General features: G+C 48.1%; 1 protein-coding gene across 5 annotated transcripts in view; it reads left to right on the top strand.

Moving 5' to 3' along the window:
• The window catches only part of WASF2 (WASP family member 2), a 118,593-nt gene extending 104,084 nt beyond the window's left edge, over nucleotides 1-14,509 (top strand). For all 5 annotated transcript variants that reach the window (XM_058444007.1, XM_032759459.2, XM_058444005.1 and 2 more), the window contains 7 exons: nucleotides 102-236; nucleotides 768-921; nucleotides 3,085-3,202; nucleotides 4,224-4,354; nucleotides 6,452-6,607; nucleotides 8,964-9,478; nucleotides 10,439-14,509. In XM_058444007.1, the coding sequence (XP_058299990.1) occupies nucleotides 102-236; nucleotides 768-921; nucleotides 3,085-3,202; nucleotides 4,224-4,354; nucleotides 6,452-6,607; nucleotides 8,964-9,478; nucleotides 10,439-10,596 (1,367 nt within the window). In that variant the 3' untranslated portion in view covers nucleotides 10,597-14,509. The remainder of the gene's footprint in view (nucleotides 1-101; nucleotides 237-767; nucleotides 922-3,084; nucleotides 3,203-4,223; nucleotides 4,355-6,451; nucleotides 6,608-8,963; nucleotides 9,479-10,438) is intronic.
• Nucleotides 14,510-14,915: the final 406 nt, after the last annotated feature.

Genomic DNA, 14,915 nt, shown 5'->3' with positions numbered 1-14,915 from the left:
ATGCGTTTGGGGGTTAGGGAACACGATCTTTAGTAGCCAGTTTTTGTGACCATTTACGTTACTTCTATGCACTAGTGACTTGGTTTCTTTGCTCTTTCCAGGTAAATATGCAGAGGACATTTTTGGAGAGCTCTTTACTCAGGCAAATACCTTTGCCTCTCGGGTAAGCTCCCTTGCTGAGAGGGTCGACCGACTACAAGTTAAAGTCACTCAGCTGGATCCCAAGGAAGAAGAAGGTAAGAAAGCTGAGCTCAGCATTTGCAGGCTCTGCTGAGTAGTTTGGTAGAATTTTTTTTCCTGGATTTATTTAAAAAAAAAAAAAAAATGAGGGGAGAAATCACAGAGACCTATAGAGTTCTGCTTTGAAATGACACAAGCCTGAGTGCCGGAAAGAACCTTTTTAGCTCCACCACACCCCCATGCTCTCCTTTCTCCCATTCCCCCAATTCCTTCTTTCTCAAATTTCCCCTCCCTCAATCATATTTTGCTACCATAAAAGTACTTGGAAGATTCATTCCTCCTAAGGAGAGGCCTGCTAGATCTGGCCACATAGTAAACCTTTGTGTTGCCTCATTTTGTTCAGTCGTGAAACGACTGGGCTGCTGACAGCCTTGTGGGGCTTCCCCAGAGGGGGAGGGAAAAAAAAGCCTGGCTGCAGACAGCCGCAGCCAAGAAGTGCAGCAGCTGAGGCCTCTCCAACTGGTGTGACTCAGTGTTTGCTCAAATAGCCTGTCGTCCATTTTCTAACGCCTTCCATCTTCTCTCAGTGTCACTGCAAGGAATCAACACCCGAAAAGCCTTCAGAAGCTCCACCATTCAAGACCAGAAGCTTTTTGACAGAAACTCTCTCCCAGTGCCTGTCTTAGAAACATACAATACCTGTGATACTCCTCCCCCTCTCAACAATCTTACCCCTTACAGGTAATGGCTGGCTAGCTCCTCCCTTTTTCAACCTATGGTTTAATAACACTAGATTGTCTTTTTATCTGAAGCGGTTGTTTCCATCACAGGATTGTATCTAAAAGCTTACTGCCTACCCTAAAGTTGTGGTAGTTTCTGTGGCAGCAGAAACTAAAATTTACCCCATAAACACTTGTCACTTATTATTGTTTGGTTTCTGAAATTCATAGTGAATATAATACATATTGAAAGTTTACTATAACCATTGCATGCTACAGAGTTTAATTTCATATAAGCCAGGTCCATCTTGGATTCCATCCAAGGAATTTAGTTATTATAGAACCAAAAGGACTTTGTTACAAGGCGGTCCTACAGCATGGATCCCAGGGGCACCATTCTAGCAGGGCTCCCACTTACTTGGAAACCACTAGATTACCAGATGTTTGGGTGTGTTAGTGGGGCCAGCCTCTTGGACTGGCTGCTCTGGGCCCAGAGGGGTCTTTCCAAAGCTTAAGGAGTAATTCGCATTCTTCCAAATGAGCATCGTTCACTTTGTTTTGAACATCCTTTGGACATTTCCTTCTGAAAGGACCTACTCTGCTGTGCCTGGACTTGAAAAAGAAGGTAGCCTTATAGACAACTTAAAGCCCTGGTGGTTTGGTAGTTTTGTCATCCTGCAAAAAACCACTGAAGAGGGGCAGAAGGCGAATATTTATCTTGCTTACATCCATACCTATCTTTGGAGCAGGTAAAAAGTAATTACAGATAGCTGGAGGCGGATGTCTTCTATCAGACGTGTACACTGCAAGGTAGAGTGTGTGTGTGTGTGTACCCATGTGAAATTCAAGGACACCAGTCGGATTCAGGGAGCCTTCTCACACAGATATAAAGTACATGGCATCTGTCCTTCATTTTACTGTGTAAAATTATGTTTTCCCCTTGGCTTTCAAAGGGTCCAGCATAGCAGGACAGAGGTTTGACTCTGCAGCCTCCATTATTGAGTCTTGTTGGGTTTGGGCAGAGGGGTTGTGGGGCAGAAAGGGGTCATACAACTGATAATATTGTAGGGAGTATGACATAGGGTTTGTGTGGTGGGATTGGATAAACAAATGATATTAGGAGAATTTTATTCTTCAGTTAATGGTATTTTTCTTTTTAGCATACAGTGTCAGAATTAGCATGGCCTCTCAGTTATCTGAACTTGGCCTAACAGAAATGAGCAGCGGTGTATCTAACTCAGGAGAAGGTTTAATATAGAAATTATTAATGTTTGATTTGGAAGTGCTTTCTGTGTTGTGATAGGATTAGAGGGCAGGAAATAGAATTGCCTTTCCAGTTCTTTGTAGTTCAGAATAATGTTAAGATAAGTGTTCACTCCTAAGCACATCCTTTCTGGATAGTGAGAGGACCTTATCCATGCCAAAATGCAAGATTCCAACTAGGACCACTGAGTCTGGCAGATAGCCCTTATATGGACACTCAGTAGTTTACCCTGTCCCACTGGCACAGCCATTAATTAGAAGCTGGTGATTAAACCTTGTGGTCTTACAACAGCTGGCCGTCTTTTCTCACTGGAGCCCTCTTGTGGTTGGGGTGTATGTGGATGCCGAGCTGTTCTAGAAGGGAGCAAGAAGGTGGAGTGCTGTGGTTGGTTTTCTGTGTGTGCAGAGAAATAACAGCTATAAACACACACTTTTCGTGTATATATGTGTGCATATGCATACACATGAACCCCCACATGCGTACACAGGTTTCCGGTGGGTGGGAAGCTACCGATGCTTCCTAGAGAGTCCTGGGGGAACTGGTGGGAAAAGAGGAACCAGTGGTAGAAATCCCCTCTGATGTACCAGGATATCCGAATATCCTCAGGGAGATCTCTGTGGCCATGCAGATCATTAGAAGTAATCAGGATCCCTGCTGCTGTCACCTATACTTGCCCTGACAATGCAAATTCATCTACCAGGAATTGAAAGTAAGGCTAAGGTTCGTAAAAAGTCTGATAAGTAGAGAGGTGCCATTCGGGGGCATTGAAATGCTGGTATGGGAGAGGAGGTATGCAGTCGATTCAAATGACTTCTTGATTCCTTGGTGTAAAAACTGCCAACTGGTAGGTGTTTGGAATATTGGATTTGGTTGGGAGCTCATCTGTCTACTGACAGCTACTTGTCTTCATTTCTATCCCAGGGACGATGGAAAAGAGGCGCTCAAATTCTACACAGACCCTTCGTACTTCTTTGATCTTTGGAAGGAGAAGATGCTGCAGGACACCAAGGATATCATGAAAGAGAAGAGAAAGCATAGGGTGAGGGGAAAGGGGCCTCTGTTCTCCACATCAGTAGGCACGACTGTGGAGGGGGATAAAAAGGAAGCCAGTGTTATGTGAAGTAATCATTTCGAGTGGCTGCTTGCTTGGATGCCAGGTGAAACTCTTAAAAAAATGTGTCCACACCAAGCGCAACCAAGATGAAAGTATAAATCATACCAAAAATGTGTTTGTTCCCCCCAGTGCCATTAACAATTGAGTATATTCAGGCTGAGTTTTAGAAATTGACTTTTCTATTCACCATTTATTTCTCTTGCAATTTGCACCTGACTCTGCTGGACACTCAAGCTAGGCTAGTCCCTTCTCCGCCAGTTTTGCAGCTCATTTCCCAGAGAGCAGCGCAAGGTTCTGCAGTGTTTGATTTGCAACAGGAGCAGTTTAATGCCTTCGCTACTGGCTGGGCGGGGCTAGGCTGGGGGGATATGTGTAGGTTTTGGAGATTCTCCCTCCCCATAGACTCTTCCTGGTATGTATGTGACCTACCAGTTGCAACCTCAGTCCCATTAGCATGGCTGCCAGGAGGCCCAAGAGAGTGCCAGGGGCAAGAGCAGCTGCACAGGCAGAAAAATTCTTCATTGATTTTTGTTTTGTTTTGTTTTGTTTAAACTATTTCCTTATATATGCCCCAGATAACTTCAGGTCTCATTACATCTCATCTCTCTTGACTGACCTTTGGGGCCGAGCAAATAATAAATAGCTGTTTACTAACTTCTAGCAATTAGAGCTTTTCAAAAATGTGAATGAGTTATCCAAAGAGGAAGTGGGGTTCCCGTTGCTGGAGGCATTTGAGTGTGGGATTGAGCAGATGTTTCACCCAGGGATGGTTTGGATTAGATGGCCTCTGGGTCACTTCAAACCCAGTAATTCTGTAAGTTCTGTAGTCATTGTATGTGGTCCAGGCAAATCATCTCTTAGATATGCATCCTTGAAGATGGGTAGAATTTTAATGAAGAACTTGGAAAATGTTCTACAGAGACCTTCCTGTTCCTTTTCATTATAGAAAGAAAAGAAAGATAATCCAAATCGAGGGAATGTAAACCCACGGAAAATCAAGACACGTAAGGAAGAGTGGGAGAAAATGAAGATGGGGCAAGAATTTGTGGAGTCCAAAGAAAAGCTGGGGACTTCTGGGTAGGTAATGCCTTTGTACTGTTGGTAGCATTCTTTCAAGGGGCTGGGGACAACAGTCTGACAGCTCTAGTGTGACACCTTTCACACCCCCTGAAGTCTGTCTCTGTGGCTTAGATCAATACCACTGTTAATCAGCTACTTTAAAGTGCATCCATCTGGTGATGAAAATTTGCTAAATGAATCAAGAGATTCAGCAATTTAAATGAGGTGATTGGAGTGGTCTGGAAAAGAAAGCCCATGGCTCCTAGTGCCCTTACTCTGCGAGATACACATCTAAGGGCCCCAGAGGAAAGACTGGAAAGGGAAGAAAAGTGGTCTTGGGAATCCTTTGCCTCCAGAGCACGATTTGAAGGTCATGCCTAAGAACTGGGCATTTCACTCTCAGGGCAGGGGAGGGCTAGGCAAGAAAGCTGTTCACATCACCAAAGCAACTTTTCAGTCAGCCTTTGTCAGTCTTGGGAGAGAAGCTAGCCAAGGGACTGAATGCAGACCTCATAGACAGTGTGGGAAAGGTTGCTTGGCCAGTATTGAGGCTATATATCTCTGTGGAGAAATAAGAGGTGTCAGTCTGACCCCATTTCCCAATACCAAATCACACTGGAGGTTTAAAGGGGGAAAAAGATGGTTTTAAAGCTTGGTTTGATGCTTATCCTGGTGTCTGACCTGGTTGACATTCAAAGCCAAGTCACCATGACTGCTTGGCATGAATGTCGCCCTGGTTTTTTCTCTAAATACATTGCATCATGGCTGTCAGAGAACCATGCCAGCCCATGCTGGGTGTCTAGGAATGATAAAAAGAAAGAGTTGAGTTGTTCTTGCTTTTAGAAATAACTCTACCATGAAAATCTTGACTTTTAAAAATCTTGACACTTCTGACACTTGTTCTTCGTGGATTAAGAGATCTGCTTTAAAGAGTGATGAAGATGGTGAAAGGAAAAAATGAACCTTTTTCTCTACTGGGAAATCAGCCCTGAGGGTACCTTCATTACCTTCACCTCCCAGTAAAGGGGGACATTTTGTTCCATGGACCAATCCTGTTCAGACAGGCACTTGTCATAGGTTCAGTGACTCTAAGGCCAGAAGCTTATGTGTTCAGAATGCCAGCTACCCATGTGTGTCTTCTTTTTGTGGAGTAGGAAGATGAGGATTTGCCTCCCATTTTCCTGTTGTCCAGGCGGTTTGGAGTTGAGGCTTCATGGTTAGTCTATCTGGATATGCCTGTTGGTGAACCTATAAAGAGATGTGCCAAGGCTCCGGGGCTCCAGGCCTTGGTGATTTTCCACATCAGAGCATCTTTTGATTCAGTTAGTTTTCTCCAACTCTGTTCTCCCTGGGGTCTGTTTTAGATGAGTTCTTTAGACCCCAACAATGGTGGAAAGAGGGGGAGGTGGAGCAGAGCAGGCCAGATTTTGCTAGCTGATGCTTGGTGTGTTTGTGCTTGTTTGAAGTTTTGTTGTTGTTCACCCAGAACAAATTCACCCAAGGCCCAGTGCACTGAGGGACAGGTTTTCATGAGGCAAGCCCAAGCACCCTACTTTAATCGTCAGCTCATTCTATTTGATAAGAGACCTGGCAGAAAGACCACATTTACTACTGCATAGCACCCTGCATTCATCCTCAGCTTGATTTTGCAATCCAATGCCTCCTTGGCCTTCGAGCTCTCCAGAGGCTTGCCGACCTCAAAATCAGGCTGTGTGCCAGTCATGTGTTTGCAGCTCACTAGCCTCTGAGACTTGGCTTCACCCTTTACCACAGGACAGACTTTGGGATTCAGGTATATCTGCACCTGACACTGGGAAGAGAATTTAAAAGAACTGCTGGGTTTGACAAGGCCAACACTGAGCAAGGAACAGCATGGTTTTGATAATCTGGGTTGAATCCTGTTACTACAAACAATAATATCTGGGATATATTTGACAATAGAATATTTAGTCTTAAAATAAAATTTCAGTGTAACAGAAAACATGTGGGAAATATACCTATTTTACTTCTCCCTAATAGCTTTTGTATCAAATGCATTTTTGTAGTACCTTTTAAGAAGAAAAAACCCACTCAGGCTCTTGAAATGACAGTTTTTGGCATTCGGTTCATTGTCAGGTATCCACCCACTTTGGTGTACCAGAATGGCAGCATTGGCTGTGTTGAAAACGTGGATGCAAGTAGCTATCCGCCACCACCACAGTCAGACTCTGCTTCTTCACCTTCTCCTTCCTTCTCCGAGGACAACTTGCCTCCTCCACCAGCAGAATTCAGGTAAATGGTGGTACCTACTCCATCCACTACTGGTAGTTATACACTTGAGAACAAAAGAATGGACCAGGAGCAGTGGCTCACACCTGTAATCCCAGCTCTTTGGGAGGCCAAGGTGGGAGGATCTCTTGAGGCCAAAAGTTCAAGACCAGTCTGGGTAACATAGCAAGACCTCATCCCTACTAAAAATCAAAAAAATTAGCCAAGCATGGTGGCAAACGCCTGTCGTCCCATCTACTCAGGAGACTGAGGTGGGAGGATCTCTTGAGCCTCGGAGGTTAAGGCTGCAGTGAGCCATGATCATGCCGCTACACTCTAGCCTGAGTGACAGAGCGAGACCAAAAAAAAAAAAAAGAAAAAGAAAAAAAAAAAAAAGAGTTAAAACCCTAGGTCAAGACCACTAAAATAACTTCAAGACTGTCTAGATAATATAAATAATTAACACTGTATGTATATGTTGCTTAATTCTCATAGAAGTCCTCTTTTGAGGTAGGTAGTGTTATTATCCCCATGTTATAATGAGTAAACTGTGAGGCACAGAGGGGTCAATGAAATGACCCAAAGGTCACAGCCAGTAAGGGCAGAGCCGTGATTGGTCAGTTGGACTCCAGAATCTATATTCTTAACTACTCCTGTTTTGCCTATACCCAAACAAATAGAAATCACCAGCTTCTGTCTTGTTTTTTCCTTAACTTTATTTTATTTATTTATTTATTTATTTTTTGAGACGGAGTCTCACTCTCACCCAGGCTGGAGTGCAGTGGCGTGATCTCGGCTCACTGCAAGCTCCGCCTCCCGGCTCACGCCATTCTCTTGCCTTAGTCTCCCGAGTAGCTGGGACTACAGGCACCTGCCACCACGCCCAGCTAATCTTTGTATTTTTAGTAGAGACGGGGCTTCACCATGTTAGCCAGGATGGTCTCGATCTCCTGACCTTGTGATCCGCCCGCCTCAGCCTCCCAAAGTGCTGGGATTACAGGCATGGGCCACCATGCCCAGCCTTTTTCTTAACTTTAACTAATCATGAAATGAAGTGGTACAATCTGCTGTCCATGATATAGCTAGCAGTTACCTTGCCCAGCTAGGAACCTAGCATAGAGTCACTTCCTCTCTTAGTGCTTCTGGTTAGTTTCACTGCTGTGTCAAATCTCCAGAAACAATGAAACAAAGGGAAAAGGGGGATGAAACTCCAAATTCATCCATTTTGATATTTGTCTGTGTCCCTGGCAGAGGTGTACCTTGGAAGTGTTAGGCAGTAATGACTGAAAAGAGATCTGAGAATTGTTCAGATTGCACTGTTTTCTCCGTTACTTTTGTCCTTTCTGATGCTTTGAAAGGTGCACTTTTCTCCTTGGATGCTGCTTCATTAGAGATTGAGTATGTTGAGGACCCCTTGGATGGAGACCTAAAGCTGTGCTGTCCTCCTTCTCTCCCCTCGTTCTTCTTGGCCCTAGAAACCATTAATCCCAAATCTCCTTCTGCCTCCCAAATCACTTCCTGCTGGTGGCCCTGTCAGATGCAGCTAAGGCTGGAAGGTCTGTGGAAAATTCCAAAATGGCTGCTTTTCTAAGGAGTAGCTGTTACTGCAGGGTAGATACAAAGGTGGAAAAAGAAAACCTTCAGCTTCACACATGGCCTGAGACCTTGCAGCTGCAGCTGAGCAAATCTGATCCCGGGAGAGGTGTAGCCTTAATCCTCTCTCAGGCCTGGATCAGGAGTCTGGTGGCACATTCATTTCCCATCTCTGCAGATTCTCAGATTGAGATTCATTCTCTCTCAAGATTTCCCCACATGAGCACTGAAGATGCATTCACCTAAATCTATATCCTACTCAGGTGTGGTCAGCCTGGCTTGGGTTTCCTGCCCTCTCCAATGCTGGTGAATGGTAATAGCCTGAGAACCAGAGCCTAGTGTGTAGGTGCTGTTTGAATTTTTATTCCAGTTCTTTCTTGCATGCACCCTTAAACTGGCTCCAGGATTAAACTAGCAACTGCCATGGACCATCCTTCTTAGAGAAGGGGAGGGAGGGTGCCTTCCCCTTACAGGTGGAAAGGCAGAGGGGGCCTGAGAGATGTCTCAGCTAGCCCATACCTGATAGAGGAATCTCAAGTCCACTTCTTGCAGGTAGTTTTACTCAATCTGTCTATCCTCCTCTACTGGTGGGAAGCTCATTACCTTACAAGGCTGCTTATTTCATTATTGGTCTGTTCTGACCATCTGTAGGCTTTTCTTTCTGTTTAAGTGAAAATGAAATGGTATAGTCAACCAAGATAAACCTCGGCTTGTAGACAAGGCTAACTGTAGGTAGGTGTTTGCATTCTAAGGGTGATGGTGAGTCTTTTTTTCTTTGGCCTTTTAGTTACCCAGCGGACAACCAAAGAGGATCTGGTTTGGCTGGACCCAAAAGATCCAGTGTGGTCAGCCCAAGCCATCCACCACCAGCTCCTCCTCTAGGCTCTCCACCAGGCCCCAAACCCGGGTTTGCTCCACCACCTGCCCCTCCGCCACCTCCGCCTCCAATGATAGGCATCCCACCTCCCCCACCACCTGTAGGATTTGGGTCTCCAGGGACGCCTCCACCACCCTCACCCCCATCTTTCCCACCTCACCCTGATTTTGCTGCCCCTCCACCTCCTCCTCCACCACCAGCAGCTGACTACCCAACTCTGCCACCACCTCCCTTGTCCCAGCCAACAGGAGGCGCACCTCCTCCTCCCCCTCCTCCTCCTCCTCCGGGGCCCCCTCCTCCCCCTTTCACTGGTGCAGATGGCCAGCCTGCTGTACCACCACCGCTTTCTGACACCACCAAGCCCAAGTCCTCCTTGCCTGCAGTGAGCGATGCCCGTAGCGACCTGCTTTCAGCCATCCGTCAAGGTAAATTTCAGTGGTGGGTCTGGGACTGTGGAGCCTTGTCTTTCTGAAGCTGGGATGACTGGTTGGGGGATGGGTGAGGGGATCCCTGTGCCCTTCCCAGGAAATGGCTTTCACTGGGTGGGGAGAGATTGGGACATTAGGTCTGGGAGCAGCCTGAGAAAAGGCTTCACCCTGAAAATATGGAGATTTAAATTTCTTTCCACCTTGGTTTAAAGTGAAAGATTCTTAAGCTGGGATCTTTGAAATCCTTGAAAATGTATGCTTATGTGTGTTTGCATGCATTTTTTTTCTTGGGGAAGGATCCCCATTTTTCATCAGTTTCTCCGAAGGGTTTTGTGCCTTCGAAAAAAAACAAGAATCACTGTCCTAGTGGGTCCGTGTTCAACTGGACTCAGCAACCCCCCAACCTTCTCCACTGCTCTGCCCTTCATGTCTTCCTTCCTTGCCCCCTGCCCTCTTTCTCACTCCTTTTTTCTCCCATTTTCTTTTATCTCCTCTTTTCTCCTCTTCCCTCCCCTCCCCTCCCCTCCCCCTTCATCGTCTCACCCTCCTGGAACATTGGAGCATTTATTCTATCAGGGGCCAGGTCTGGTCCCAAGGGGTTATCGTGGTTTGTTCTGTTGGTGATCCTCACAAAACTTCTAATCTAGAGAGGACAGTCTGTGGCAGCTGAGCCCCATTATAATTGATGGAATTGGGCAGGCTCAGGGTCTGCTAGATGGAGTGTGGTGGCTGCTCCCCACTTCAAAGCCTCATGAGAAGTCCTCACCAGCCTGAAAGTGTGTAAACCAGAAAGGACAGCAGGCTGCTTTTCAGACATACGTGTGGCATCGGGACCATCAATTTCATATCCTTTCCAATACCCCTTACCCATTGGTGGTCACTCCCTCTTACCCAGTTCCAGATGGATTCCAAGGCTGAGGACATGCCTTCCTCACCCTTCTGTCTCTTTGCCACCAGGTTTTCAGCTGCGCAGGGTTGAGGAGCAGCGGGAACAAGAGAAGCGGGATGTTGTGGGCAATGATGTGGCCACCATCTTGTCTCGTCGCATTGCTGTTGAGTACAGTGACTCAGAAGATGACTCCTCTGAATTTGATGAGGACGACTGGTCCGATTAACTCTTTCTGCCTGCTGCCCCCTTCTTTTTCTTTCCTTCCTACCTGCCTTCTTTGATGCCAACCCCAACAGACCCGTAGGGGAGACAAGGGAGGAAAAAAGTAATTTTAAGGGGCCAAAGCTTTCCCTGAAGCAACCAAAGATACATCCAAGTGCTTCCTCCAAGTCAACATGTATTTCCTCTCCCCCTTTTCAGGCGCTGTGGGGCTCTTGAGGTTCAGTAGCTGGGATGTTCCCTCTTTCCTTCCAGTGCCTGTTGCATATTGAAAGGAAGGCGAAATCCCAAAGCAGATGCCTTTGATCGGGTTTCCCTTGGAGATGGGGCCTTCCCTTAGGAGCCATATTCAACTACAGCCTTCTAAAACCCGTGCCCTCAGCCACTTCGAATGCCAGCCACCTTCTGGTTCTAAAACAGGGGGAGTGGCCTGAATGGACACAGCTGGCCCCTTTCCTGTGCACTGAAAGGGCAGAGTAGGCCGAAGGCTCCAATGGCCAGACTGCCTCACCCTCTGCCCTAATCAGCAGGGTTGGCCTGCCTTTTGCTAAGCAATCTCTATGCCTGGGATGCCCTTTATTCCAGGAGGCATCAAGCCTCTAAAGAATGTCTCACCTCCTCTGCCCAAAAATGATGCCTTTCTGTAGGCTGGTGGTGTTGTCTCCCTCCCAGGATCCCTTTGGTGAGTATGGTGTTCAGGATGCACCACCACCTCTAGTTGCCTTCAGGCAACACACCCCAGTTTTAATCTCTAGTATCCATGACCAAACTGTCCCTGACACATGAGGACAGGGGCCTCTTCTGGCTGTCAGGAGCAAAGCCTGAAGACTTGGAGCTGCAGGACTGGAAGAACAGTGGAGCCCCGTGGGTCCCACCCTTTAAGGATGGTGAGGCCTAGAGATGGGAAGTGACTTGCTCAAGGTCACACAATTGGATAGTGACATAGCTAGAGCCCAGAGTTCCTGATTCCAAGTCACCTGTGCTTTCTGGGACCAAAGAATGGGCACCTGCTGGAGTCCGGGCAGAGCTTTCTCGGCTGTATTGCTACTCCAGACCTCACCATAGGTTGAGGTCTCAGTAGGAGGGCTCAGGGTCTGTGCCAGCCCTGTCAGTGCTGCTCAGACCTTCATAGCCTCTCTTGTCATTCTTTGTTGCCCCTTTTCTGTCACCAGCCAACCACATAGCCTTGGGACCAACCCCTCTGGGGGACCAGAAGTAGTGAGAGAAGGAAGGGGGATAGGCAGCTTTGACAGGTGCTGTTTTCAATTCCTCTGCAACTCCTCCCCCTTTTATTTCCCCAATTTAAACAAAGATTCTGCCAACTGTGGAAACTTCAGTCCCTCAGGCTGGCAGCCATGCTGGTACCTGCCTGGGGGGGCCTGGCAGCCGTGAAGCAGGCTGAAAGGCAGAGGGGCTCCAGGTCCTGTTCCAGCTCCCCTCACTGCACATGGTGAAGCTCCCTCCCTCCCTGCTTTTCCCAGAGCTAATACACAGGTGCTATTATTCAGAAAAAACTGCTCAGCTCTAGCCAACAGTGAGGTTTCTTTTCTTCTGCCCTAACTATTGTGTAGCCTCTTATGCTGAAATCGGCTTCTGCTGGCTTCTCCAGCTTTCAGAGCCCTGAAACAAAGAGAAACAGGATCTGTCCCTACCCAGCACAGCAAATGGTTGTAGTAATTGCCAAAGCCCTCGTAAAGCCCTCCGGCTTGAGGAGAGAGTGTATAGTCATGGGTTCTGCCTCTGCCCTTGCTGGCCGCTTCTCTGCCTTCTTTCCTGGAACTCAGGGTGTGGGGACTGAGCCTGTAGGGGCCAGCATGCCCTCTTGCTGTGGCCACTCCCAAGTGTGCCCTCTTCCCTCTCTCCAGATCTGGTGTCTCTGGCACAGGACTTGGCACTAAGCTCCATGCTGAGACACCAGGCTATGTGGGCCCCCACCTTGTTTCCCAGCCTGCACCTTAGAAGCCGAAGGTGCTTTCATCAGAACCCTAAAATGGCCGTTGAAGGCGCCTGGGCCGCAGCCCAGCAGTAGCTGGAGAGGCAGGCACAGGGCAGTGGTTCTCCCAAATAGGAGACCTGGGGCCTGGCCAGGCCAGGGTTTGGGCCTAATGGCTTTGACTGAATTACCCCCATCCTCCTTTCCGGAAAAGGGAGAGCTAGAGCCATTCACTGTCTTTCTGCTCTGACCTTGAAGGGGGCGGTGTTGGCCTGGCTTCTGGAATGGACTGAGTCCATCGTGGAAAGGGCTGGGGGCAGGAGGAGGTGGGGAGGGGCACTGCCTGCGGAAGGTAGGATTAGATCATTAGCTCAGTGACCTCCTAGGGTTTCGATGTGCTGTGTTCTCATCCTACAGCTGGTTTGGTAATGATCTGCAAGTCCCGGAGAGCAACAGCACAGCTCTGTCTGACGCTCTCATTAAAATCTATGCAGCCAAGCTCGGCACTTTGTAGCAGCCGGCCTTGCGAAGCCTCCTCAGCTCGGGGGGCCGGGGACCCAGTGAGCCGAGAGGCCCTCTGGGCTCCACTTATGCATATGCACCAAAAAAAAAAAAAAAAAAGGCTTCTTTAGACCCAGAGCCCTTTAAGATGATAAAGGACCCAATGCAGGTAATCCTGTTTTTGGACTCACGTAATGTAGAATGCAAAGTTTAGCGATTATTTAATCTGGGCCTAAGCTAGTGAGAGTATGGAACAATGGCCCATAAGGACTGCTAAGCGCTGAAGCCAAGGAGCCTCCTCCCTTCCTGGTTCACCCCGCCCAGGGGACCTGCCCCCATTCCTGTGGCCCTGGGGCCCAGCTTCCAATAGTGTCAGAAGCGACTTGTGGCTTTGCCTTGGTTGTGAGATGGGTACATTCCAAAGGAGCAGCCCGGGGGAGGGGGAGGGTGCAGGCTCAGCCAGCCCTTGGAGGCTCAGAGCAGCTGGCCCAGGCTCCAGCTCGCCTCCAGTGGAAGCTCGAGCGCCCTCAGAAACGACCCTGGCCAATGTCACTGCAGAGCCGAGGCGGTGTTGTCAGGGCTAATGTGAAATCTCTTCCCGTGGCGCCGATCCTCTGACTCTGCAGCGCCAGCTTGGACAGATTGAGGTCTCTGTGGCTTTGGTGACCCTGCTTAAGCATTCCCACCGTGTCCCAGCTCTGCTCTAGGACTGCCTCCCACTGCGGCCCCTCACCTGACCTCAGGGCATGGGGAGGGAGGGAGCCAGTGCTCCAAGGCCAGGGGGCTTTGCTCGTGAGAGATGTCAGCCTTCCTGGGGGCATCAGGCTTTGAGCCCTGCTGGGGTCCAGCTGACCTGGGACCAGGTGTTGCGCAGAGATGTGCCTCATTCTGTGCCTCCTGCCGTGTTCACTGTAACCGTGCCTCAGTGTGGGTTAGGGAACAATTTTGTTACTGTATTAAGTTTATTCAGTTAATTCACTTGAGGAACTAACCAGTTTTTACTTTCCGTCTAGAATGATGTACATGTAGTAGGGTAAGCCATAATGCTCCCAAAGTGCCTTGTTTTCTCTGATACAAACATATTTATAAGGACGTGTTCCAGTGGGTTCTTGGGTGTGTTTGCCACATCAAGATTTTAGGGAAGGGGTGTATGTGTAGTAGGGATGCCGTTTGAAAACAGGCACTCTTTCCCTGAGGATGGGAAAGGAGCTCTTCAGTTGGAGATCTAGGCGGTGGGTTAAGCCAGACCCCTAAAGTGACCCTTTCCGCTTCTGCCCTATTCTTCTCAGACCCTCAGAAAGACATCCAATTTTTTTAAATCCCTGTAGCTCCAAGCCTGGTCTCATTTGCTTCCCTGCCAGGCTCATCGTGTGTATACCACATTTGTGCCCCACTGACCTGAAGGTTCCATGTAACTGTATACACATGAATACTTAAATGCCAACATTTTAAATAATTTGATAAAGTCTTTGTAGCCACTCAGCCACCTTTGGTGTTTGTGGTATTGTTTTAATGGGACGAGATTAGAAGGAAGTGACACTAATAGCCACAGGTGGTGGCCAGAGCTCAGGAGGGGCTCCCGTGTGGGTGGGCCTAAAGGGCAGGAGGCTTTTGGGTGCGGAAAGCGCACCGTGTGCAGAAGGTGGAGAAGGCTGGAAACCATTTCAGTTTAGGAGGAGACCCAGGTTGGAGGACCTGCAGGCCCAGATACCCAGTCCCCTTCTCACCGTGAGAAAGGGGGTGTGCTGGGGCCTCAGGAGACAATCTGCTGCAACTGTTCGCATCAGGCAGGAGAGGAGCACAGGCTGAATGCTGATGCTGCGCCCAACATCTGGCCGGCATCTTGTCTGCCTCTCAGACCCAAGCAACTTACCTTAAATAGAACGATTTAC

This window comes from Hylobates moloch, unplaced genomic scaffold, assembly GCF_009828535.3.
Source record: "Hylobates moloch isolate HMO894 unplaced genomic scaffold, HMol_V3 SCAFFOLD_9, whole genome shotgun sequence".
In the NCBI taxonomy this organism is placed as follows: domain Eukaryota; kingdom Metazoa; phylum Chordata; class Mammalia; order Primates; family Hylobatidae; genus Hylobates; species Hylobates moloch.
This window is presented reverse-complemented; position numbering and strand designations above follow the sequence as displayed.